Genomic DNA, 26,568 nt, shown 5'->3' on the forward strand with positions numbered 1-26,568 from the left:
ATGTGCAGAGGAGAGCAGATGTGTTGAAAATGAAATGCATGAGGACAATATGCAGAGTTGGGTGGATGAGTGAGCAATACAAGAGTAAGAGAGAGGTGTGGTAATATGAAAAAAGTGGTTAAGAAAGTGTAAGAGGGTGTGCAGAAATGGCTTAGACATGTGGAGAGAATAAGTGAGGAGAAGTTGACAAAGAGGTTATTTGTCTAAGAAGCAGGGGGAAAAAGAAGGGGGAAGACCAAACTACAGATGTAAAGATAGAGTAAAAGTCATTTTGAATTGTTGGAGCCTGATAATGCAGGGGGGAAAAGGAGAATGGGGAAGACCAAACTACAGATGTAAAGATGGAGTAAAAGTCATTTTGAATCGTTGGAGCCTGATTATGCATGGAAGAGAACGAATTTGAATGATAAGGCATACATGGGTGACATGCTATCAATCGACTGAACCAGGCCATGAGAAGTGGCTGGGGGAAACCATGGAAAGGTCTAAGGGGCCTGTTTGTGGAAGGTAGCTGTGATTTTGGTGCAAGGCATATGACAGTTAAAGAATGGAAGCAAGCAAATGCAGCCTTTCTTCATCTGTTCCAGGCACAACCTCCCTAATGTAGGAAATGTTGAACAAATATGAAAAAATCGTTTTTGATATGTTCAATGGTATTCTTGAAGACTTAACTACTATGTATCTTTTATGCTGAGAAGCTTTCAGATTTAATACATTTTCTTTTATATCTTCAATTTTTTGCCATGTCTAGATTACCATCTGCCTTTCTGTTCTTTCTAGGCCATATAGTAGCTGCTCTTTCAGCCATTTATGGTTATCCATATGTTTCATCTCCTTCCTTTTGCTTGTGAAGCACTTCTACATTCTCACTAATATGTCTAAATGGTGATTATATAACACTGCAGTATCTAATTTTGCATCTTACCTATATAAAGGGTAGTGAGTGGTGGGATGAAGAAGTAAGAGTATTAGTGAAAGAGAAGAGAGAGGCATTTGGATGATTTTTGCAGGGAAAAAATGCAATTGAGTGGGAGATGTATAAAAGAAAGAGACAGGAGGTCAAGAGAAAGGTGCAAGAGGTGAAAAAAAGGGCAAATGAGAGTTGGGGTGAGAGAGTATCATTAAATTTTAGGGAGAATAAAAAGATGTTCTGGAAGGAGGTAAATAAAGTGCGTAAGACAAGGGAGCAAATGGGAACTTCAGTGAAGGGCGCAAATGGGGAGGTGATAACAAGTAGTGGTGATGTGAGAAGGAGATGGAGTGAGTATTTTGAAGGTTTGTTGAATGTGTTTGATGATAGAGTGGCAGATATAGGGTGTTTTGGTCGAGGTGGTGTGCAAAGTGAGAGGGTTAGGGAAAATGATTTGGTAAACAGAGAAGAGGTAGTGAAAGCTTTGCGGAAGATGAAAGCCGGTAAGGCAGCAGGTTTGGATGGTATTGCAGTGGAATTTATTAAAAAAGGGGGTGACTGTATTGTTGACTGGTTGGTAAGGTTATTTAATGTATGTATGACTCATGGTGAGGTGCCTGAGGATTGGCGGAATGCATGCATAGTGCCACTGTACAAAGGCAAAGGGGATAAGAGTGAGTGCTCAAATTACAGAGGTATAAGTTTGTTGAGTATTCCTGGTAAATTATATGGGAGGGTATTGATTGAGAGGGTGAAGGCATGTACAGAGCATCAGATTGGGGAAGAGCAGTGTGGTTTCAGAAGTGGTAGAGGATGTGTGGATCAGGTGTTTGCTTTGAAGAATTCTTTTTTTTTTTTTTATTATACTTTGTCGCTGTCTCCCGCGTTTGCGAGGTAGCGCAAGGAAACAGACGAAAGAAATGGCCCAACCCCCCCCATACACATGTACATACACACGTCCACACACGCAAATATACATACCTACACAGCTTTCCACGGTTTACCCCGGACGCTTCACATGCCTTGATTCAATCCACTGACAGCACGTCAACCCCTGTATACCACATCGCTCCAATTCACTCTATTCCTTGCCCTCCTTTCACCCTCCTGCATGTTCAGGCCCCGATCACACAAAATCCTTTTCACTCCATCTTTCCACCTCCAATTTGGTCTCCCTCTTCTCCTCGTTCCCTCCACCTCCGACACATATATCCTCTTGGTCAATCTTTCCTCACTCATTCTCTCCATGTGCCCAAACCATTTCAATGTATGTATGTGAGAAATACTTAGAAAAGCAAATGGATTTGTATGTAGCATTTATGGATCTGGAGAAGGCATATGATAAGAGTTGATAGAGATGCTCTGTGGAAGGTATTAAGAATATATGGTGTGGGAGGAAAGTTGTTAGAAGCAGTGAAAAGTTTTTATCGAGGATGTAAGGCATGTGTACGTGTAGGAAGAGAGGAAAGTGATTGGTTCTCAGTGAATGTAGGTTTGTGGCAGGGGTGTGTGATGTCTCCATGGTTGTTTAATTTGTTTATGGATGGGGTTGTTAGGGAGGTAAATGCAAGAGTTTTGGAAAGAGGGGCAAGTATGAAGTCTGTTGTGGATGAGAGAGCTTGGGAAGTGAGTCAGTTGTTGTTCGCTGATGATACAGCGCTGGTGGCGGATTCATGTGAGAAACGGCAGAAGCTGGTGACTGAGTTTGGTAATGTGTGTGGAAGAAGAAAGTTAAGAGTAAATGTGAATAAGAGCAAGGTTATTAGGTACAGTAGGGTTGAGGGTCAAGTCAATTGGGAGGTGAGTTTGAATGGAGAAAAACTGGAGGAAGTGAAGTGTTTTAGATATCTGGGAGTGGATCTGGCAGTGGATGGAACCATGGAAGCGGAAGTGGATCACAGGGTGGGGGAGGGGGCGAAAATTCTGGGGGCCTTGAAGAATGTGTGGAAGTTGAGAACATTATCTCGGAAAGCAAAAATGGGTATGTTTGAAGGAATAGTGGTTCCAACAATGTTGTATGGTTGCGAGGCATGGGCTATGGATAGAGTTGTGCGCAGGAGGATGGAGGTGCTGGAAATGAGATGTTTGAGGACAATGTGTGGTGTAAGGTGGTTTGATTGAGTAACGTAAGGGTAAGAGAGATGTGTGGAAATAAAAAGAGCGTGGTTGAGAGAGCAGAAGAGGGTGTTTTGAAGTGGTTTGGACACATGGAGAGAATGAGTGAGGAAAGATTGACCAAGAGGATATATGTGTCGGAGGTGGAGGGAACGAGGAGAAGAGGGAGACCAAATTGGAGGTGGAAAGATGGAGTGAAAAAGATTTTGTGTGATCGGGGCCTGAACATGCAGGAGGGTGAAAGGAGGGCAAGGAATAGAGTGAATTGGAGCGATGTGGTATACCGGGGTTGACGAGCTGTCAGTGGATTGAATCAAGGCATGTGAAGCGTCTGGGGTAAACCATGGAAAGCTGTGTAGGTATGTATATTTGCGTGTGTGGACGTATGTATATACATGTGTATGGGGCGGGGTTGGGCCATTTCTTTTGTCTGTTTCCTTGCGCTACCTCGCAAACGCGGGAGACAGCGACAAAGTATAATAAAATAATAACCTATATAATAAACACTTTCATCCATGTTGTAGAGAAAGTTTTCAAAATAATACCACTCACCACATGGTGCAATGTTCTCAATATGCTCACTAAAATCTAGTTTTACATTTATGATATCCAAATTTTTTACATTTTGCCCAATTTCTCTAAATTTCCTTGTCATTTCTATAAATTTCCCTGTCAGGCAATTAAATGGAAGGATGGGATGATATTAGCTTTGGGATATCAAGACATGGACATTCAGGAAGGCAATATGCATGCCATGCATAGACTGAACTGGATCAATTTGCTATAAGGGGCAATCAGCTGTCAATGGGCTGAACCAGGGAATATGAAACTCACTGTAAACATTGGAGTAGTCTGTGGGGCTTGGCTGTGGATGGTGAGCTCTGAACTTTGTGCATTAGACATGATGGCTAAGAAGTGGAAGTGTGCAAATAAGGACACTGTCTGCTCATGATATTACCTTGCTAATTTGACTGAGGAAATTAGGTATGTGAAAAAAAAAAAAATCATCCTCATTACAAAAGGTATTACAAGTTTGTGCAAAAGATGGAAATTACTGATACAAGTAAATTATGAATAAGATATTTCAGCAGATCAATACTGGACAACAGTAAATGGCACATACCTATGAAAACTATCAAAACAACACTGTATCTGCCAACAAGTGGTTGTTAGGAAACCACTAAGAGTCTAAATTGTTGTACTTACACATCTGGCCAGGTGGTTGCAATGGATGACCAGACATGGCACACCAGCCAACAGGAAATATATCCCGAGAGTCATAACGACAATAGTAGTCAAATGCTCCTCGCCAGCCATCAAAGGTTACATGTATCATGTCACCATTCACGGCACCTTGGAAAGAAAAAAAAAAATATCAATTCAAAACCTAAAACAGTTTTCATTTCAAGTCTTTTTCAAATCCATGGCTGCTGAGAACACATGCTTAAAACACTCATATAAGGGACTTTTTGGATCAGAGATTATTTGAAGGGAGACAGAAAGAGACAGCATACCTCCCTACTTACCTATAAAGAAATGCCTGTGACATTGCAGGGCTCGTATTTTTTGTTGTTGACAATCTGGTTAAAATTTCTGGATGACCTATCACTTATCTTTGCCAGGTGCGTGGTCTCCTTTAAAGGGTTTCCATTTTTACTCCAGTCAACTTTATTCTACCACTTGGGAGAATACCGAATATATGTCATTCATGAAGTTTTGTTCATAGTCTTTGAATTGTAACCCTAGAGACTATCATGTCCCATGTAGGGGGCATTTAGGTTTAAAAATGACATCTGCCCCTCATTCTGTTAACTTTCTCTGATTCTTTCAAGACTGTACAGTTGTGCTTCTTTTTGTTTTTTCATGTTTCATAGCAATTATGATGTTCTATCCCTAAACTTGATTTGTGAAATATTTTTCATTTTTTCGAACTAATTTACTTAAATCATCCATGCAGCAAAAATTTCCATCAGCTTTCTGCTCCTGATAATGAGGTTCCTTATCATCATAAATACATACATATGATAGCTAGAGAATGGATGTGAGCAAATGTGGCCTTTCTTTGTTTATTCCTAGCACTACCTTGCTAACGAACATTACAGCATTAACATCCCTTCTCTAGCTGTCATGTGTAATGCATCGAAACAATAGTTCCCCACCCTCAATCAGGCCCTAAAGACCTTCCCATAGTATCCCCAACCTCTTCATATGCCCTCGTTCAGTCCCCTGACAGCACATCAACACCTGTACACCACATCATTCCAGTTCACTATATCCTATGCATGCCTTTCACCTTCCTGAATGTCCAGGCCCCAAATACACATACACATACTCCATCCTTCCATCTCCATTTTGGTCATGCCATTCTTTTACTCTCCACGTCTGTGACGTGTATCCTCTTTGTCAACCTCTCCTCATTCATTCTCTCCATATGTCCAAACCATTTCATATGTCCATATGCCACACACTCCATCCACACATGTAAACATTACATACTATCCATCATAATGAAAAACATCCTATTTACATGGGGTAAGCCAAATGTATATAAGCAATTATACCACAATGTGGTATAATGGGGTTAACATACTATCAATAGACTGAACCAGAACACATGAAACATCCAAGGTAAACCATGGAAAAGTCTGTTGGGGCTGGATAGGAAGAAGAGGTTTCGGGGCATCACATGACAGGTTGTGTATGGATGTGAGTGGATATGCCTTTCTTTGTCTGTTTCCTGGCACTACTTCACTGAGGCTGGGGGCAGTGATCATATGTCAGGGAGAAGTAGAGAATGTATGTTATCTTTTTCTTTTCCTTCCTGCATTTGTGCTTTTTACTGTAGGGGAGGGGGTTGCATCAGGAATGGATGACTGGAAGCAAGTATGAATATGCATAAGTGTACGTATGTATTTGCAAGTCTATACATATGCATGTATGTATTTTTTATTATAATCATACTTAACCATGGTTTCCCACGTTAGCAAGTTAGCACAAAAAAAAGATGAGTAATGGCCCAACCCACCAACATACACATGCAAATACATAAATGCCCACACATGCACATATACATACAAACATTTTATACATGTATTTTCTTTTTATCATACTTAATCGCTGTCTCCCGTGTTAGCAAGATGGTGCAAGGAAACAGATGAAAGAATGGCCCAACCCACCCACATACACATGTATATACATAAACGCCCACACACGCACATATACATACCTATACATTTCAAAATATACATACATATACATACACAGACATACATATATACACATGTACATATCCATACTTGCTGCCTTCATCCATTCCCATCCATGTATATATGCATATAGGTGCATATATGTGCTGTGACGAAAAGAATTGGGAGACCAAATTGGAGGAGGAAGGATGGAGGGAAAAAGAGTCTGAGCGATCAAGGCCTAAACATAAAGGAAAGTGAAAGGCGTGGAAGGAATAGAGTGAATGGGGACAATGTGGCACACCGGGATCGATGTTCTGTCAATGGATTGAACCAGGGAATGTGAAGCATCTGGGGTAAACCATGGAAAGTTTTGTGGGGCCTGGATGTGGAAAGTGAGCTGTGGAAGGATGGAGTGAAAAAGATTTTGAGCAATCGGGGCCTGAACATAAAGAAGGGTGAGAGGTGTGCAAGGAATAGAGTGAACTGAAACGATATGGTATACCAGGGTCGACGTGCTATCAATGGACTGAACCAGGGCATGTGAAGCGTCTGGGGTAAGGCATGGAAAGGTCTGTGGGGCCTGGATGTGGATAGGGAGCTAGAGACTGAGTGTGAATGAATGTGGCCCTTTTTTTTCTGTTTTCCTGGCACTACCTAGCTGAAGTGGGGGTAGCGTTACTATTTCCTGTGTGGTGGGGTAGCGACAGGAATGGACGAAGGGATATGGGAGAAATAATACTTTCCATGTATTTCCCATGTGTCGTAGAACTCAACTACAGGGGGCAGGAGCAGGGGGTTGAAACGCCCCCCCCCCCCTACCTTATTGTATTTAAATTTCTAAAAGGGGAAACAGAAGAAGGAGTCATGCAGGGAGTGCTCATCCTCATCAAAGGCTCAGACTGGGGTGTCTAAATGTGTGTGGATGTAACCAAGATGAGAAAGGAGATAGGTAGTATGTTTGAGGAAAGGAACCTGGATTTTTGGCTCTGAGTGAAACGAAGCTCAAGGGTAAAGGGGAAGAGTGGTTTGGGAATGTCTTGGGAGTAAAGTCAGGAGTTAATGAGAGGACAAGAGCAAAGGAAGGAGTAGCTCTCCTCTTGAAGCAGGAGTTGTGGGAAAATGTGACAGAGTGTAAGTAAACTATAGACTGATATGGGTAAAACTGAAAGTGGATGGAGAGAGATAGGTGATTATTGGTGCATATGCATCTGGGCATTAGAAGAAAGATCATGAGAGGCAAGTGTTTGGGGAGCAGCTGAATGAGTGTGTTAGCAGCTTTGATGCATGAGACTGGGTTATAGTGATGGGTGATTTGAATGTAAAGGTGAGTAATGTGGCAGTTGAGGGTATAATTGGTGTACATGGGGTGTTCAGTGTTGTAAATGGAAATGGTGAAGAGCTTGTGGATTTGTGTACTGAAAAAGGTCAGGTGACTGGGAGTACCTGGTTCAAAAAGATTTTTTTTTTTTTTTTTTGCCGCTGTCTCCTACGTTTGCGAGGTAGCGCAAGGAAACAGACGAAAGAAATGGCCCAACCCACCCCCATACACATGTATATGCACACACGTCCACACACGCAAATATACATACCTACACAGCTTTCCATGGCTTACCCCAGACGCTTCACATGCCCTGATTCAATCCACTGACAACACGTCAACCCCGGTACACCACATCGATCAAATTCACTCTATTGGATATATATAAGTATACATATGTGAGTAGGAGAGACGGCCAAAGGGCATTATCGGATTACGTGTTAAGTGATATGTTTTAAGTGATATGTGTGCGAGAGAGAGACTTTTAGATATTAATGTGCTGAGAGGGGTAGCTGGAGGGATGTCTGATTGCTATCTTGTGGAGGCAAAGGTGAAGATTTGTAGGTGTTTTCAGAAAAGAAGAGAGAATGTTGGAGACGAAAGTGGTGAGAGTAATTGAGCTTGGAAAGTAGATGTGTGTGAGGAAGTACCATGAGAGATTGAGAGCAGAATAGCAAAAGGTGAAAGCAAATGACATAAGGGGAGTGGGGGAGGAATGGGATGTATTTAGGAAAGCAGTGAGGGCTTGCAGAATAGATGCATGTGGCATGAGAAAGGTGGGAGGTGGGCAGATTAGAAAGGGTAGTGAATGTTGGGATGAAGAAGTAAGATTGCTAGTGAAAGAGAAGAGAGGAGTTTGGACAATTTTTGCAGGGAAGTGGTGCAAATGACTGGGAGACGTATAAAAAAAAGTGGCAGGAGGTCAAGAGAAAGGTGCATGGGGTGAAAAAGAGGGCAAATGAGAGTTAGGGTGAGAGAGTGCCATTAAGTTTTATGGAGAATAAAAAGATGTTTTGGAAGGAGGTAAGTAAAGTGCATAAGACAAGAGAACAAATGGAAACATCAGTGAAGGGGGTAAATGGGGAGGGAATAACAAGTAGTGATGAAGTGAGAAGGAGATGGAGTGAATATTTTGGTCTGCTGAATGTGTTTGATGATAGAGTGGCAGATATAGGCTGTTTAGGTCAGGGTGGTGTGTGAAGTGAGAGGGTCAGGGAGAATGGTTTGGTGAAGAGAAGAGGTAGTGAAAGCCTTGCAGAAAATGAAAGCCAGCAAGGCAGTGGGTTTGGATAGTATTGCAGTGGAATTTTTCAAAAAAGGGGGTGACTGTGTTGTTGACTGGTTGGTAAGGATATTCAATGTAAGTATGGACCACGGTGAAGTGCCTGAGGACCAGCAGGATGCATGCATAGTGCCATTGTACAAAGGGAAAGGGGATAGGCATAAGTTTGGTGAGTATTCCTGGGAAATTATGTGGGAGGGTAAAGGTGTGTACAGAGCATCAGATTGGGGAAGAGCAGCATGGTTTCAGAAGTGGTAGAGGATGTGTAGATCAGGTGTTTGCTTTGAAGAATGTATATGAGATATTTAGAAAAAGAAATGGATTTGTATGTGGCATTTATGGATCTGGAGAAGGCATATGATAGAGTGGATAGTGATGCTTTAAGGAAGGTTTTTGGAGTATATGGCGTGGGAGGTAAGTTGCTAGAAACAGTGAAAAGTTTTTACAAAGAATGTAAGGCATGTGTAAGAGTAGGAAGAGAGGAAAGTGACTGGTTCCCACTGTATGTCGGTTTGCAGAAGGGGTGTGTGATGTCACCACGGTTGTTTAATTTGTTTATGGATGGAGTGGTTTGGGAGGTGAATGCAAGAGTTTTGGAGAGAGGGGCATGAATGCAGTCTGTTTTGGATGAGAGGGCTTGGGAATTGAGTCAGTTGTTGTTCGCTGATGATACAGCGCTGGTGGCTGATTCGGGTGAGAAACTGCAGAAGTTGGTGACCGAGCTTGGTAAATGTGTGTGAAAGAAGAAAGTTGAGAGTAAATGTGAATAAGAGCAAAGGTTATTAGGTTCAGTAGAGTTGAGGGACAAGTTAAATGAGAGCTAAGTTTGAATGGTGAAAAAATGGAGGAAGTGAAGTGTTTTAGATATCTGGGAGTGGACTTAGCAGCAGATGGAACCATGGAAGCAGAAGTGAGTCACAGGGTGGGGGAGGGAGCGAAGGTTGTGGAAGCGTTGAAAAATGTGTGGAAGGCGAGAACGTTATCTTGGAGAGCAAAAATGGGTATAACTGAAGGAATAGTGGTTCCAACCATGTTATATGGTTGCGAAGCATAGGCTATAGATACGGTTGTGCGGAGGAGGGTGGATGTGTTGGAAGTGAAATGTTTGAGGACAATATGTGGTGTGAGGTGGTTTGATCAAGTAAGTAATGAAAGGGTAAGAGAGATGTATGGTAATAAAAAGAGTGTGGTTGAGACAGCACATGAGGATGTGTTGAAATGGTTTGGACACAAGGAGAGAATGAGTGAGGAAAGCTTGACAAAGAGGATACATGTGTCAGAGGTGGAGGAAACAAGGAGGCAGGAGACCAAATTGAAGGTGGAAGGATGGAGTGAAAAAGATTTCGAGTGAACGGGGCCTGAACATACAGGAGGGTGAGAGGCATGCAAGGAATAGAGTGAATTGGAACGATGTGGTATACAGGGGTCAATGTGCTGTCAATGGATTGAACCAGGGCATGTGAAGCATCTGGGGTAAACCATGGAAAGGTCTGTGGGGCATGAATGTGGATGTCGATGTGGAAAGTTTCTTTCCATGCCTACAGTTGATTCTCTAATCATTTGCAACCATACCCAATGCCAACTTTGAATTCTTGATCAACACATAAGCAGAAGCTTCCAGCTTAATACCCAGTAAAGTTAAAAACAAAATTAAACCGGAGGAAAACCTACCAACAGTTGCAGCACAAATGAGCTGAGGATTCTTCTTGTCAACAGCTTCCAGCTTCATGCCCACTTCAAAATAATTCTTTGGTGGAGTTGGTGGCTCTGTACGAAATATGTGTGGAGGAGAAACTTCTGCATTGTGTAAGGTCTTCAGTAAGAACATTGGCCACGAAGATGCATTCATTCGAAAACCTAGAAAATAAGTCCACATAAGTGTATTAATTACAAACACAAGGATAATCCAACCTCTAATCAGGTTGGACCAAGATTTCTACAGACATATCTTTTACAGGCCACATTTTCTTTTACACAATAACTACCAAATAATAAAGAAAATCAAAGACTGACTATGTACCAGTCCATTATCAGTAACATGAATCCTAATTTTGTTGGGTGGGTCAGCTGAATACAGCCTCAGTGCATTCAGATATACATACATTCCTCAATTAATGCAATTGATGAATTCCAAGAAATTACTGTGTTAGGTGAATATCGTGTACTAAAGTTCACCAGTTATGGAAAATCTTTTGGTCTAACTATCACATCTCTTCAATTTCCCAAAGGGAATGAGTGTCAGGGATACAGATAGATAGGTGAATATCATTTTAACTGAGGATTTTATAAGTGGCCAGGCAGAATGGTACCAGTATTTATTTTTGAGGCGTAACAGCCTGACAGCACATTGCAAACAAAAGTACAGGGCACAAACCCACCCAAACACCTGTATCTCTCTTACAAGAAATATTTTATACTGTATTCATATCATTAATATTAATACATAAGATGAAGTGAAATAAAAGGAAAGTAATCTGAAATATCAAAGAAAAGAGTCAGTAAGTCTCCACCATTTAGGGTGGACAAAACCCAGAAATATACGATAATATCCCAGAAAAACACACTGTATACTATCAAAATTGCCAGATCTGTTCAAATAAGCCGGAGCAGCATCTGATATAAAATAGGAAATGATTCAAACCCAGTCATTATGGGGTAAGAGGGTGACAGGCTTGCATGGGATCAAATGAACTGTAGTAATATGGTGCACATAGGGGCAATGTGCTGAACTAGAGTGTTTCAAGCAAGTCAAAGGAAAACATGGAGTAATCTGTGTAAAGACTGGCTTAGGATGGTGGGATTTAGTTTTGTGCATTATATATGACAGCTAGAGAAAGGATGTGAGCACATGACACCCATTGTACATCTGTTTTTAGAACTACCTTACGAGTAACATGAAAATGAAAAAATGCAAAAAAAAAATTATTACACTTGCAATGACATCTACTTAAGAGCATAAATTGGGAAAGTAAGTGTGTCATGCTGCTGTGGCTGTAATTAACTGAGTAACCACATCAAACTGGGAAGAAACATCTTTCCGAACTTACCAAGAGGAGGCTGTAGCATTCCTCCATGTTCTTCACAGTGACCAATAGGATGTATCTCATTGTTGCAGTCGACCAAACGCCAGAAATCATTCTTGTTATCTGAACCATCCAGTCTCAGTCGCAATCTAGGGCCTAAAGTACCAACAACTGTAGCAATGCATGTTGAGGTCACATTCCGCGGGTCTAAGGCTTCAAGTTTCATTCCGATTTTGAATTCATTCTTTGGGGGTATCTTGTGCTGCAATTATTCAAGATCTTATATAATTATGGAAACTATACAACATAATAACCCCTTTTATGGGGTTTGTGCAGCTCCAAGCAGCACCACAGTCAGTAGTAGAAAATAATGAATTTCTGTGGAGTCATAAGTTCACTGACAAGATGTTACCCCTCACTGTCTGTTGGCAATCATACAACCTTGCCAAAGATAACTTCACATTCAAAGCATAACATCATAACATCAAGTGGTGTCCAGTAAGAACAAATTTTATCCCTATACACACATCATTCAACAAACCTTCAAAATACTCATTCCATCTCCTTCTCACATCACCACTACTTGTTATCACCTCCCCATTTACGCCCTTCACTGAAGTTCCCATTTGCTCCCTTGTCTTACGCACCCTATTTACCTCCTTCCAGAACATCTTTTTATTCTCCCTAAAATTTACTGATAGTCTCTCACCCCAACTCTCATTTGCCCTTTTTTTCACCTCTTGCACCTTTCTCTTGACCTCCTGTCTCTTTCTTTTATACTTCTCCCACTCAATTGCATTTTTTCCATGCAAAAATCGTCCAAATGCCTCTCTCTTCTCTTTCACTAATGTTGAATGTGTCTGATGACAGAGTGGCAGATATAGGGTGTTTGGGTCGAGGTGGTGTGCAAAGTGAGAGGGTTAGGGAAAATGATTTGGTAAACAGAGAAGAGGTAGTAAAAGCTTTGCGGAAGATGAAAGCCGGCAAGGCAGCAGGTTTGGATGGTATTGCAGTGGAATTTATTAAAAAAGGGGGTGACTGTATTGTTGACTGGTTGGTAAGGTTATTTAATGTATGTATGACTCATGGTGAGGTGCCTGAGGATTGGCGGAATGTGTGCATAGTGCCATTGTACAAAGGCAAAGGGGATAAGAGTGAGTGCTCAAATTACAGAGGTATAAGTTTGTTGAGTATTCTTGGTAAATTATATGGGAGGGTATTGATTGAGAGAGTGAAGGCATGTACAGAGCATCAGATTGGGGAAGAGCAGTGTGGTTTCAGAAGTGGTAGAGGATGTGTGGATCAGGTGTTTGCTTTGAAGAATGTATGTGAGAAATACTTAGAAAAGCAAATGGATTTGTATGTAGCATTTATGGATCTGGAGAAGGCATATGATAGAGTTGATAGAGATGCTCTGTGGAAGGTATTAAGAATATATGGTGTGGGAGGCAAGTTGTTAGAAGCAGTGAAAAGTTTTTATCGAGGATGTAAGGCATGTGTACGTGTAGGAAGAGAGGAAAGTGATTGGTTCTCAGTGAATGTAGGTTTGCGGCAGGGGTGTGTGATGTCTCCATGGTTGTTTAATTTGTTTATGGATGGGGTTGTTAGGGAGGTAAATGCAAGAGTCTTGGAAAGAGGGGCAAGTATGAAGTCTGTTGGGGATGAGAGAGCTTGGGGAGTGAGTCAGTTGTTGTTCGCTGATGATACAGCGCTGGTGGCGGATTCATGTGAGAAACTGCAGAAGCTGGTGACGGAGTTTGGTAAAGTGTGTGGAAGAAGAAAGTTAAGAGTAAATGTGAATAAGAGCAAGGTTATTAGGTACAGTAGGGTTGAGGGTCAAGTCAATTGGGAGGTGAGTTTGAATGGTGAAAAACTGGAGGAAGTGAAGTGTTTTAGATATCTGGGAGTGGATCTGTCAGCGGATGGAACCATGGAAGCGGAAGTGGATCATAGGGTGGGGGAGAGGGGCGAAAATTTTGGGAGCCTTGAAAAAGTGTGGAAGTCGAGAACATTATCCCGGAAAGCAAAAATGGGTATGTTTGAAGGAATAGTAGTTCCAACAATGTTGTATGGTTGCGAGGCGTGGGCTATGGATAGAGTTGTGCGCAGGAGGATGGATGTGCTGGAAATGAGATGTTTGAGGACAATGTGTGGTGTGAGGTGGTTTGATCGAGTAAGTAACGTAAGGGTAAGAGAGATGTGTGGAAATAAAAAGAGCGTGGTTGAGAGAGCAGAAGAGGGTGTTTTGAAATGGTTTGGGCACATGGAGAGAATGAGTGAGGAAAGATTGACCAAGAGGATATATGTGTCGGAGGTGGAGGGAACGAGGAGAAGAGGGAGACCAAATTGGAGGTGGAGAGATGGAGTGAAGAGGATTTTGTGTGATCGGGGCCTGAACATGCAGGAGGGTGAAAGGAGGGCAAGGAATAGAGTGAATTGGAGCGATGTGGTATACAGGGGTTGACGTGCTGTCAGTGGATTGAATCAAGGCATGTGAAGCATCCGGGGTAAACCATGGAAAGCTGTGTAGGTATGTATATTTCCGTGTGTGGACGTGTGTATGTACATGTGTATGGGGGGGGGTTGGGCCATTTCTTTCGTCTGTTTCCTTGCGCTACCTCGCAAACGCGGGAGACAGCGACAAAGTAAAAAAAAAAAAAAAAAAAAAAAAAAAAAAAAAAAAAAAAAAACACATCATATATACCTGTGTGTGTCAAGGCTAATAAAGAATGTCCAGAAAATAAAAAGGATAATGACCATCAAAAAGTCATGGATGACAGAATAAAGATAAGTAATGAGAAGCAGGGGAAAGAAAGAATGAAAACAATGAAGAGAAACAGAAAGTGGAGGTAGGGAAGAAGAGGAGAAAATGGTACAATGAAATGATGATGGAAAAAGTAAAGCAGACAACAAGTAAAGGAGGGATATTGGAAGAGTAGTAACAGTAGCTGCAGAAACAGGAGCAGAAAGGAGTAGTAAGCATGAGACAGCACCACCCACCACAAGCTCTGTTACAATTTCAATGGCAACGACACAACCAAGAGAGTGCAGAATCAGCTCTGCAAGAATCAATACTGAGAACATCAGAAACTACCAAGACTGCATCAGCACGATCACTAACACAACAACCAATAACATTAAAATCATTACAATTACTATTACTGCCTCAAAGAAAAAATGAAGATCTATTTTGATGTAGAAGCATAGTACATACTCTTGTATATGATTACAATCAATACTGTCAACAAGTCCACTGGTGTGGATCGTTTCTCCAAATATAACTCAAGGAAACTGACTAGGCAAAACCCAGGAGCAAATAACATACATGCTTTTGCTTTGTTATAAACCCTTAACAAGAGAAAGAAAACTAATATTGGAAATGTTTAATGCTTAAACAAGAAGCAAAAAACAAAATACTGCTATGCTGTATGGTACACTGTCCAACACACGAAGACAGAAAAGTCAGAAAGGACAAGAAACACTTCACAAGCACAACTAACAGACTGGAGTAATTAAATTAGCACAAAAAGCTGATTGAGCATGAGCTCTACTGCAAAAATAGAAGGGAGAAATCCATGAAAATATATGCATGGTAACAAACAGAGGGCATAGAGCAATCTTTTAAATCTGAAAGCATTACAGAATGGAAGATACAGAATTAAGTTGAAAGTACTTCTCAGAAACAAATCAAAGAGGTATCAGACATGCAGGAGGGTGAAAGGAGGGCAAGGAATAGAGTGAATTGGAGCGATGTGGTATACCGGGGTTGACGTGCTGTCAGTGGATTGAATCGGGGCATGTGAAGCGTCTGGGGTAAACCATGGAAAGCTATGTAGGTATGTATATTTGCGTGTGTGGACGTATGTATATACATGTGTATGGGGGTGGGTTGGGCCATTTCTTTCGTCTGTTTCCTTGTGCTACCTCGCAAACGCGGGAGACCGGCAAAAAAAAAAAAAAAAAAAAAAAAAAAAAATCAGACATAAGGATGGAAAGATCAAAAAGTATGCAAAAGACTGGACTTATGAGTAGTCCATCCTGGATGAATTATGATAGGAATCCAACTGTGAGGTGTGATGGTAGAGAAGAATACTGTAATCTAGCAAGAAAGGTATGCAGTGAGAGTACATGCTAGTCCTGCCATTTTTGCAAAATCTCATAAGTATTCAGAGATACATACACTTAGGTTGATATATAGATTGGGGAAGAGGTGAGTGGAAAAAGTCATGGGACTCGAATTCTACTCCAAAATTTTGACAAAAGTCTTCATCAGGGAACTGGCAGAATTATAAGGAAAACATGCTAATATAAACTCAGGCCGAACCAGAGTTATGTCGGATCAAACTGTGCTCTTCTTCATTGGCTCCTTCCTTTTCTGGAACTCTAGTCTCTATTGGCTACCTCTGCTGCTATCCTAGAACAGTTGATATACCTTGTTCTTCCACTGGTTGAGCGAGCATACGAAATAATTTTTGTTTGTCGGTTTTCTGTTGATATGTATATGTATGCATACGCTGAAATGTATAGGTATGTATAAGTACATGTGTGGGGGTTCATGTATATGCATGTGTATGTGGGTAGGTTGGGCCATTCTTTCATCTGTTTCCTTGTGCTACCTCGCTAACACAGGAGATAGTGACAAAGTATAATAATAATGAAAAAAAATAAAAAATAAAAATAAATGTAAATAAGTGTGTATACGAGTGGATGGGCCTTTCTTTGTCTGTTCTCCTGGTGCTACCTCGCTGACGCAGGGTGATGATGCTGTTTCCTGTGGGGCAGGGTGGCACCGGGAATGGATGAAGGCAAGCTAGTATGATTATGCATATGTGTGTGGATGTAACCAAGATGAGAAGATAGGAGAGCTAGGTAGTACGTTTGAGGAAAAAACTGGATGTTCAGGCTCTGACTGAAATGATGCTCAAGGGCACATGAGAAGAATGTTTTGGACACGTCTTGGGAGTAAAGCCGTGTTGTTGTGAGGACAAGAGTTAAGGCAGGAGTAGCACTGCTCCTGAAGCAAGAGTCGTGGGAATGCATGATAGAGTGCAAGAAGTGAATTCTAGATTGATGACTGATGAAGGTAAAACTGAAAGTGGATGGCGAGAGATGGGTGATTACTGGTGCTTATGCACCTGGTCATGAAAAGTAAGATCATGAGAGGTGAATGCTTGGAAGCAGTGGGGTGAGCGCATCAGAGGTTTTGGTGCATGAGACTGGGTATTAGTGATGGGTGATTTGAATGTGGTGAGTAATGTTGCAGTGGAGGGTATAATTGGTGTGCACTGGGTATTTTCAATGTTGTGAATGGAAATGGTGAAGAGCTTGTGGATTTGTGTGCTGAAAGAAAAAACTGATGATTGGGAATATCTGGTTTAAAGTGATATATTTTTTTTTTTTTTTTGCTTTGTCGCTGTCTCCCGCATTTGCGAGGTAGCGCAAGGAAACAGACGACAGAAATGGCCCAACCCACCCCCATACACATGTATATACATACGTCCACACACGCAAATATACATACCTACACAGCTTTCCATGGTTTACCCCAGACGCTTCACATGCCCTGATTCAATCCACTGACAGCACGTCAACCCCGGTATACCACATCGATTCAATTCACTCTATTCCTTGCCCTCCTTTCACCCTCCTGCATGTTCAGGCCCCGATCACACAAAATCTTTTTCACTCCATCTTTCCACCTCCAATTTGGTCTCCCACTTCTCCTCGTTCCCTCCACCTCCGACACATATATCCTCTTGGTCAATCTTTCCTCACTCATTCTCTCCATGTGCCCAAACCATTTCAAAACACCCTCTTCTGCTCTCTCAACCACGCTCTTTTTATTTCCACACATCTCTCTTACCCTTACGTTACTTACTCGATCAAACCACCTCACACCACACATTGTCCTCAAACATCTCATTTCCAGCACATCCATCCTCCTGCGCACAACTCTATCCATAGCCCATGCCTCGCAACCATACAACATTGTTGGAACCACTATTCCTTCAAACATACCCATTTTTGCTTTCCGAGATAATGTTCTCGACTTCCACACATTCTTCAAGGCTCCCAGGATTTTCGCCCCCTCCCCCACCCTATGATCCACTTCCGCTTCCATGGTTCCATCCGCTGCCAGATCCACTCCCAGATATCTAAAACACTTCACTTCCTCCAGTTTTTCTCCATTCAAACTTACCTCCCAACTGACTTGACCCTCAACCCTACTGTACCTAATTACCTTGCTCTTATTCACATTTACTCTTAACTTTCTTCTTTGACACACTTTACCAAACTCAGTCACCAGCTTCTGCAGTTTCTCACATGAATCAGCCACCAGCGCTGTATCATCAGCGAACAACAACTGACTCACTTCCCAAGCTCTCTCATCCCCAACAGACTTCATACTTGCCCCTCTTTCCAAAACTCTTGCATTCACCTCCCTAACAACCCCATCCATAAACAAATTAAACAACCATGGAGACATCACACACCCCTGCCGCAAACCTACATTCACTGAGAACCAATCACTTTCCTCTCTTCCTACACGTACACATGCCTTACATCCTCGATAAAAACTTTTCACTGCTTCTAACAACTTGCCTCCCACACCATATATTCTTAATACCTTCCACAGAGCATCTCTATCAACTCTATCATATGACTTCTCCAGATCCATAAATGCTACATACAAATCCATTTGCTTTTCTAAGTATTTCTCACATACATTCTTCAAAGCAAACACCTGATCCACACATCCTCTACCACTTCTGAAACCACACTGCTCTTCCCCAATCTGATGCTCTGTACATGCCTTCACCCTCTCAATCAATACCCTCCCATATAATTTACCAGGAATACTCAACAAACTTATACCTCTGTAATTTGAGCACTCACTCTTATCCCCTTTGCCTTTGTACAATGGCACTATGCACACATTCCGCCAATCCTCAGGCACCTCACCATGAGTCATACATACATTAAATAACCTTACCAACCAGTCAATAATACAGTCACCCCCTTTTTTAATAAATTCCACTGCAATACCATCCAAACCTGCTGCCTTGCTGGCTTTCATCTTCCGCAAAGCTTTTACTACCTCTTCTCTGTTTACCAAATCATTTTCCCTAACCCTCTCACTTTGCACACCACCTCGACCAAAACACCCTATATCTGCCACTCTATCATCAAACACATTCAACAAACCTTCAAAATACTCACTCCATCTCCTTCTCACATCACCACTACTAGTTATCACCTCCCCATTTGCGCTCTTCACTGAAGTTCCCATTTGCTCCCTTGTCTTACGCACTTATTTACCTCCTTCCAGAACATCTTTTTATTCTCCCTAAAATTTAATGATACTCTCTCACCCCAACTCTCATTTGCCCTCTTTTTCACCTCTTGCACCTTTCTCTTGACCTCCTGTCTCTTTCTTTTATACATCTCCCACTCAATTGCATTTTTTCCCTGCAAAAATCGTCCAAATGCCTCTCTCTTCTCTTTCACTAATAATCTTACTTCTTCATCCCACCACTCACTACCCTTTCTAATCATTTTCATTATCTTATCATACTTTGTCGCTGTCTCCCACATTAGCGAGGTAGCGCTAGGAAACAGAGGAAAGCATGGCCAAACCCTCCCACATACACACTCACACATGCACATATACATACCTATACATTTTAACGTATACATACATATACATACACAGACACATACATATATACACATGTACATATCCATACTTTCTGCCTTTATCCACTCCCATCGCCATCCTGCCACACATGGAATATCATCACTCACTCCCCCCTGCGTGGTAGTGCTAGGAAAAGACAAAAGGCCACATTTGTTCACACTCAGTCCTTAGCATCGAAACCACAGCTCCCTTTCCACATCCAGGCCCCACAAAACTTTCCATGGTTTACCCCAGAAGCTTCACATGCCCTGGCTCAATCCATTGACAGCACGTCAACCTGGTATACCACATTGTTCCAATTCACTCTATTCCTTGCACGCCTTTCACTCTCCTTTATGTTCAGGCTCCAATTGCTCAAAATCGTTTTCACTCCATCTTTCCACCTCCAATTTGGTCTCTCACTTCTCCTCATTCCCTCCACCTCTGACACACATATCCTCTTTGTCAATCTTTCCTCACTCATTCTCTCCATGTGACCAAACCATTTCAATACACCCTCTTCTCTCTCAACCATACTCTTTCCATTACTATACACTTCTCTTACCCTTCCATTACTTACTCGATCAAACCACCTCAAACATCTCATTTCCAACACATCCACCCTCCTACCCACAGCCTTATCTATAGCCCATGCCTCGCAACCATATAACATTGTTGGAACCACTATTCCTTCAAACATACCCACTTTTGCTCTCCAAGATAACGTTCTCGCCTTACACACATTCTTCAATGCTCCCAGAACCTTTGCCCCCTCTCTCACCCTGTGACTCACCTCCGCTTCCATGGTTCCATCTGCTGCCAAATCCACTCCCACATATCTAAAACACTTCGCTTCCTCCAGTTTTTCTCCATTCAAACTTACCTTCCAACTGACTTGTCCCTACTGAATCTAAATAACCTTGCTCTTATTCACATTTACTCTCAGTTTTCTTCTGATTTATGTATATTATATATGACAAGTAGAAATTGGGTGTATGCTAGCAAAACCAGTTTGTTTGCTCCTAAGGCTACCTTGCTAAAGTGGGAGGCAATTAAGTATAAAATATATTATTAGTGAAGATAACAGAGAAAAGCCTTTATTCTTAGTTACCTGTTTGAAACATTTGGCAGGAGATGGAACTGAGCTGGTCTCTCTGAGGTAGTCTTCCCAATTAAACTCTGCAGCGGCCTCCATCTGGGCTAATGCAGCAGCATTCAGACCACGACCTGTAATTAGGTTTGCTCATATATCAGAATCAACAGCAGATATAATGCTTCCCAATAGAATGTTTTCATGCATCTACAATACAGAACCTTGTCAATTCAATGTTGTGCATGTCATTCACAAGTTACATCCCTCATATGACCTCCCAATCTGTAATCATAGAACTTTTCTGAAAACTTTCCAATCACAATATCAGCTGTTACACTTAGTATGATATAAGGAAATCACTGTAACACATCTAACATGGCAGCTCATGAAGCATTTGAAATCAACAATCCATCTTAATTCCCACGGTGTTGAATGAACAAGGCGTAGACAACTGAACAACTTCACATACAACTATGATCTGTTACCAATAAAGAGTACTGAACTTAAAACATTTCATTTCACCACTCAAATCAAAATACAACATCTATGCTGCAAAGCAGAAAATGTAATATATGTTGCATGTATAAGACACAATATGCATTAATAATACCTAATTAAATACAGTAGAGAATTATCCCAACAATGCAAAATGCAAAAAAAGATCATGGGGCCATGCCAGCAAAGAGAAAGCACCAATCACCCAGATATATTTCAATATCTATCCCTGGGGATACGGGAGAAAGAATACTTCCCACGTATTCCCTGCGTATTGTAGAAGGCGACTAAAAGGGAAGGGGGCGGGGGGCTGGAAATCCTACCTATCGTTTTTAGTTTTCCTAAAGAAGGAACAGAGGAGGGGGCCAAGTGAGGATATTCCCTTAAAGGCTCAGTCCTCTGTTCTTTCACATGTCCTGATTCAGTCCATGTATCTTTCTTTTCTTTCTTACATACCTATTTGCCATTTCCTGTATTAGCAAGGTAGTACCAAGAACATATAACTGAGCCTTAGAGGAAAAAACCTCACATGGCCCCCTTCTCTGTTCCATTCTTTGGAAATTCAAATGGAAGAGGACAATTTCCAGCCCGCCACTCCCAACATTTTTAGTCGCATTCCACCACATGCAGGAAATACATGGGCAACTTTTCTTTCTCCCTTATCCCCCAGATAAATGTATCTTTTTTTTTTCATACTTGATCGCCATTTCCTGTGTTAGAGGCAGTGCCAGGGAACAGAAAAAAGGCCATATCTGCTCACATCCATTCTCTAGCTGTCATGTTGTGTAATGCACCGAAACCACAGCTCTCTATCCTCATCCAGGCTCCTCAGACCTTTCCATGGTTTACCCTGGGCACTTCACATGCCCTGGTTCTGTCCACTGACATTCTATTCCGTGCATGCCTTTCACCCTCCTGCATGTTCTGGGCCCCGATCGCTCAATATCTTTTTCACCTGCTCCCCTCCTTCCATCTCCAGCTTGGTCCCCCCTTTCTCCTTGTTCCCTCCACTTCTGTCACATATAACCTCTTTGTCCACCTTTCCTCACTAATTCTCTCCATATGTCTACACTATTTCAGCACACTGTCTACTGCTCTCTTAATCAAACTCAGTTTTATTACCACACCCCAACTAACTTTTCCCTCAACCCTGCTGAGCCTAACAACCTTGTTTTTATTCACATTCACTCTCATATGTTTCCGCCAATTCTGAAATGTACGAATATTCTCTTTGTCAACTTTTCCTTACTTCCATATGTCCAAACCATTTCAACACACCCTCTTCTGCTCTCTCAACCACACTCTTTTTACTACCAAACATCTCTCTTACCCGTTCATTACATAATCAAACCGCATATTGACCTCAAAATCTTCATTTCCAACACATCCACCCTCCTCTGCGCAACACTATCTATAGTCCATGCCTAGCAACCATACAATATGTTGGAACTACTATTCCTTCAAACATACCCATTTTTGTTCTCTGAAATAACATTCTCTCCTTCCATACATTCTTCATCGCTTCCAGAACCTTCGCCTCCTCCCCCACCCTATGACTCGCATTTGCTTTCATGGTTCCACTTGCTGCCAAGTTCACTCCCAGGTATCTAAAACACTTCACTTCCTCCGATTTTTCCCCATTCAAAATTACATCCCAACTAACTTGTCCCTCAACCCTGCTAAACCTTATAACCTCAACCTCACTGAATCAAATAACCATGATTTTATTCACATTTTTCTAAATCTTGAAAAAATTATGGTAAATACACATTTCTTAAACTTTATCCTAACAATGGGAAAAACTGATTTAGTTGATCAAAACATATTACATTACAATCTATTAAAAGAAAGAAAAAGGGGTATTACCTCTTTCCTAGAAAATGGGACAAAAACTGCATACCTAATAAGCTTTTAGAAACATAAATGTGCCAAACACAGATGGAAGGTCACAGTTAATAGTATAAATCCCTGTATCCTCAGTACTGGTGGAATGATCTTAATCAACCAAGATATATACAAAACTTATAAGTTATATTTCATTTTCAACTAACACATTGCCTGATCCTAATAACTTATGGAGAGGCACACTATAAGATAAGTTATAGATCAGTTGGTTCTAATTATCTACAAAAGCACTGCTATAAGAAAGTCATACATACGCCAGTCCCTATCATCTATGGAAGCACTACATTGGGAAAAGTCACATATAAGCTAGTACTAACATACAGAAATATGAAAAAACAGCAATAAAAGCTTCCCATTTAAGCACTCCATTTACTGCAATACTCTAAATACAACCAACCACACATACAATATGCACATTTGTATATGTTCCCTCATTCGGTCTTCATCTTATGTCTGCAAGTCTTTCTATACATCCACACTCATCTACCTCACTAAAATTTGATTATTCTCCTGTTCAACATCTTCAGTCCTAATCACTTTAATGTGCTTTGTCAGCCACTCTAGATATTTCCATACTCATCCTATACTTCTTCCATTCTCCCACTCCTAGTTCCATAAACACTTACTAAAATCAACAATATCTCTGCCTTTTCTCATTATCCTCTTACTTGAACTCCTTATTTCTTACCTCTATCTTTTATTTTTTCAGAGACCAAAATGGCACATGCAAAACATTACCCAATCAAAGGTCATCTTGGGTAAAAGAAATAAAGTGAAAAAAGAATGTAGAAATTAATCAGAGCTCCAAAGGAGCTTAAAACCTGACTCTAAAAGACAGGAAGGTTATAAAAGGAGAGAACAATGAAAGGAAGAAGAAAATTCCTCAGCTTAATTCCATTGCTCAAGGAAAGAAGGGGGATATCATAATGGTCAATCTTCAAGAGGTCAGTCTCCACACAGAAATTGTGGGAAGCAGGAGGACATCAGGTCCAAGCTTTTGTGGCAAGGCCATATGAAGACAGCTCAAGAGAACAGTGACCAAATAATACCTGAGAAAGAGAGAGAAAGCATCAACTCAGCATACAGGAAGGGATGAACCAAAAGAATGATGATGGAAGGTTTGTGATTGATTCCACTCCAGTTACAGAGAGATGAAGGAACAGATCCATGATGAGTGAGCAGATTCCAAACTAGGGGAAACAAAACCACTATCAATCTATACCTCTGATGTCTGTTCTCAACTGGAACTCCCTCAAGGGGGAGGCCACTTCTGAAGTCTCTATAACAAGTGAAATCATGCATCTGCACAGATGGTTTCAGCCAGTGGATGCGTAAAAGTTCAATATATCATGGCAGGAAGCAAAATAGTCCAGAGTTGTACACAGAGGAACTGAGGAAAATGCATGAGATATAACAGCAGAATTACAGATGGTAGAGAAATTTTGAGATGGTATTAAAATTAGGACACTCAAGATCGACCTGGTAAGCAGTGGGAGATATACTATAGTAAGAGCAAACTCCACCCTTGGAGCAAAAACGACTGAATAGAATGAAGTCAGAGATCTGATAGTTACTTAGTCAGTCATCTAATATGTCCCTTAGGTTGGAGTAATACTTACACTTTCCTTGTTTATATAAACGAGTTTCACAGAGAAGAAGCAAAAGGCAGTAGTATAATTTCTGTATTGATTATACCCTAGTCATATCCTTAAATGTATGTTTTCAGGATGAAAATCTGTAGTAAGGAGCTGTATTTGAAATGCTCAAAGATATTCTTCTATGTGCTACCCTGCTTAAAACAAAGGGTATGCCTAATCAACAAATAACAACAAAAAGTAAATCAAGCTACATAAAATGTAATGTTTAAGCACTACCTTTATACTGTTCACAATGACATGCCTTTTCATACTTCACTGTAATAACAAATAAACAAGCAATCTCCATGGATCACTGCCCAACTTCATCCTACACACAATTATTGCAACAAGTTGTCATTTTACTGTATTCTATAGGTAACTCGTTTGCCTTAAACTAGTCAACCTTTTGCTAGTTCATTTCCTTGAAATAGGAATAGTAATTTATAATCAAATACCTGCTTCCTAAACACTTAAATTTATATTGCAATTCTGACCATTCTGGACTAAAAAACTTTTCTGAAACATCCCAAAGCTATTTAACAAAATGTCATTTGTATTTTGTAATCTTTAAAGATTGTGATCCACAGAAATTAACTTGTATGAAATCCAATTTACAACAAAAAGGGCTGCAGCATAAGCAGCTTAATATTTACAGGATCTCACAAAAAATGTACTCATCAAACTCACAAGAGTGATGGCTTCAACCATTACACCCACGACCCGTAATCTTCAGCAGCTCTTACCTAAACTAGCTGATTCTTGCTTACATCTCTCACACTAGCAAACAGCCTCCAATCTACCTTTCCTACCCGCAGCCACTTCCATGCTGTCGAGGGCCTTGTCACTGGGAGACACTCCATTTCCAGAGGAGGGTGACATGCTTGAGGGTGGAGTAGTCATGGAAGAAAAGGATGAGGAAGCAATACCCACTTCCTCTTCAACTTCTACATTTTCCTTCTCCTTCTCTTTCTTAGCCCAGGCCTTAAGGCACTCATTGCTGCAGAGTTCTCGCCGACGACCAGAGGATGTCTCACATTTTACTGGTGTGGACCGAATAACATTGTCGCAGTTGGCACAGGTACCCTGTTGAAGATAAAATCAATTAGTATCACTTCTATTTCTAAACAAGATATACTCCAATGAAAAACTTGCTAATCAGGAAATCACAAATATCAACATGCATGTCTTCACAAGGCACAATCCACTGGGAATATCCTATCCTACTTATATAATTTCTGTCTCATCTCATGTTTGGAAGACTTTGGAGAATTCTTTTTTATTGCGCTTAATATATATAAAACTTCAGACAGGTAATGGCAACAGGGTCTTTTCTCCATGCTCCCCTCTTTTGGCCTTCCTCCCTCACTTGATTCCCATTAATCTACCTTTCTCTCAGGCCAATCTATCTCTGCAAATGTCACAGATTAAGCTCTTCCTCTTTCTCTATTGACAACACTGTCCCTCATGGGTCTGTCCAGTTTTCTAAACTATTCACACCTTATATAAATGATTTTCTTTCTTCAGAAGAAAACCAGATGTACCTGTACACTCATGAATTAACACCGAATTCCCCTACTTCCTTCAAATCCACTTCATCCTCCTTTGCTTGATCTGTGTTTTGTCCCCTCATAACTTCCTCTATAAACTTAGGTTTGGACAGTACGGTAAACATCATCTGGTTATGCTTAATGCCTCTTAAACCTAATTTCTGCCTTCTTTTTTTTTTCTAAAGCCCTGCATAACTTTCCCATCTCTTTACACAGGTTTGAAATTACATCTATCTATCTATATCTCTGACACCTGTCCCAACCAAAACTCCTCCAAAGTGGTGACCATATCTAGTGTACTCCAGTGCCACTTCTTAGCCTTTTGTGCCTCACCCTTAACAGGCCACTGGCAGAGGGCAATGCTAATGCTGTCTTTG

At 41.1% G+C, this 26,568-nt stretch overlaps 1 protein-coding gene across 5 annotated transcripts in view; it reads right to left on the bottom strand.

The window, feature by feature from the left end:
* Nucleotides 1-26,568, bottom strand: part of LOC139760852 (polycomb protein SCMH1-like) — a 96,326-nt gene that overhangs the window by 39,010 nt on the left and 30,748 nt on the right. For 4 of the 5 annotated variants that reach the window (XM_071684546.1, XM_071684544.1, XM_071684545.1 and 1 more), the window contains 5 exons: nucleotides 25,445-25,727; nucleotides 20,626-20,741; nucleotides 11,861-12,098; nucleotides 10,485-10,670; nucleotides 4,232-4,378 (listed from right to left, as the gene is read on the bottom strand). In XM_071684546.1, coding sequence (XP_071540647.1) covers nucleotides 4,232-4,378; nucleotides 10,485-10,670; nucleotides 11,861-12,098; nucleotides 20,626-20,741; nucleotides 25,445-25,727 — 970 coding nt within the window. The remainder of the gene's footprint in view (nucleotides 1-4,231; nucleotides 4,379-10,484; nucleotides 10,671-11,860; nucleotides 12,099-20,625; nucleotides 20,742-25,444; nucleotides 25,728-26,568) is intronic. The other variant, XM_071684548.1, reaches the window with a different exon arrangement.

The sequence above is a fragment of the Panulirus ornatus genome, chromosome 38 (genome assembly GCF_036320965.1).
Source record: "Panulirus ornatus isolate Po-2019 chromosome 38, ASM3632096v1, whole genome shotgun sequence".
Lineage (NCBI taxonomy): Eukaryota > Metazoa > Arthropoda > Malacostraca > Decapoda > Palinuridae > Panulirus > Panulirus ornatus.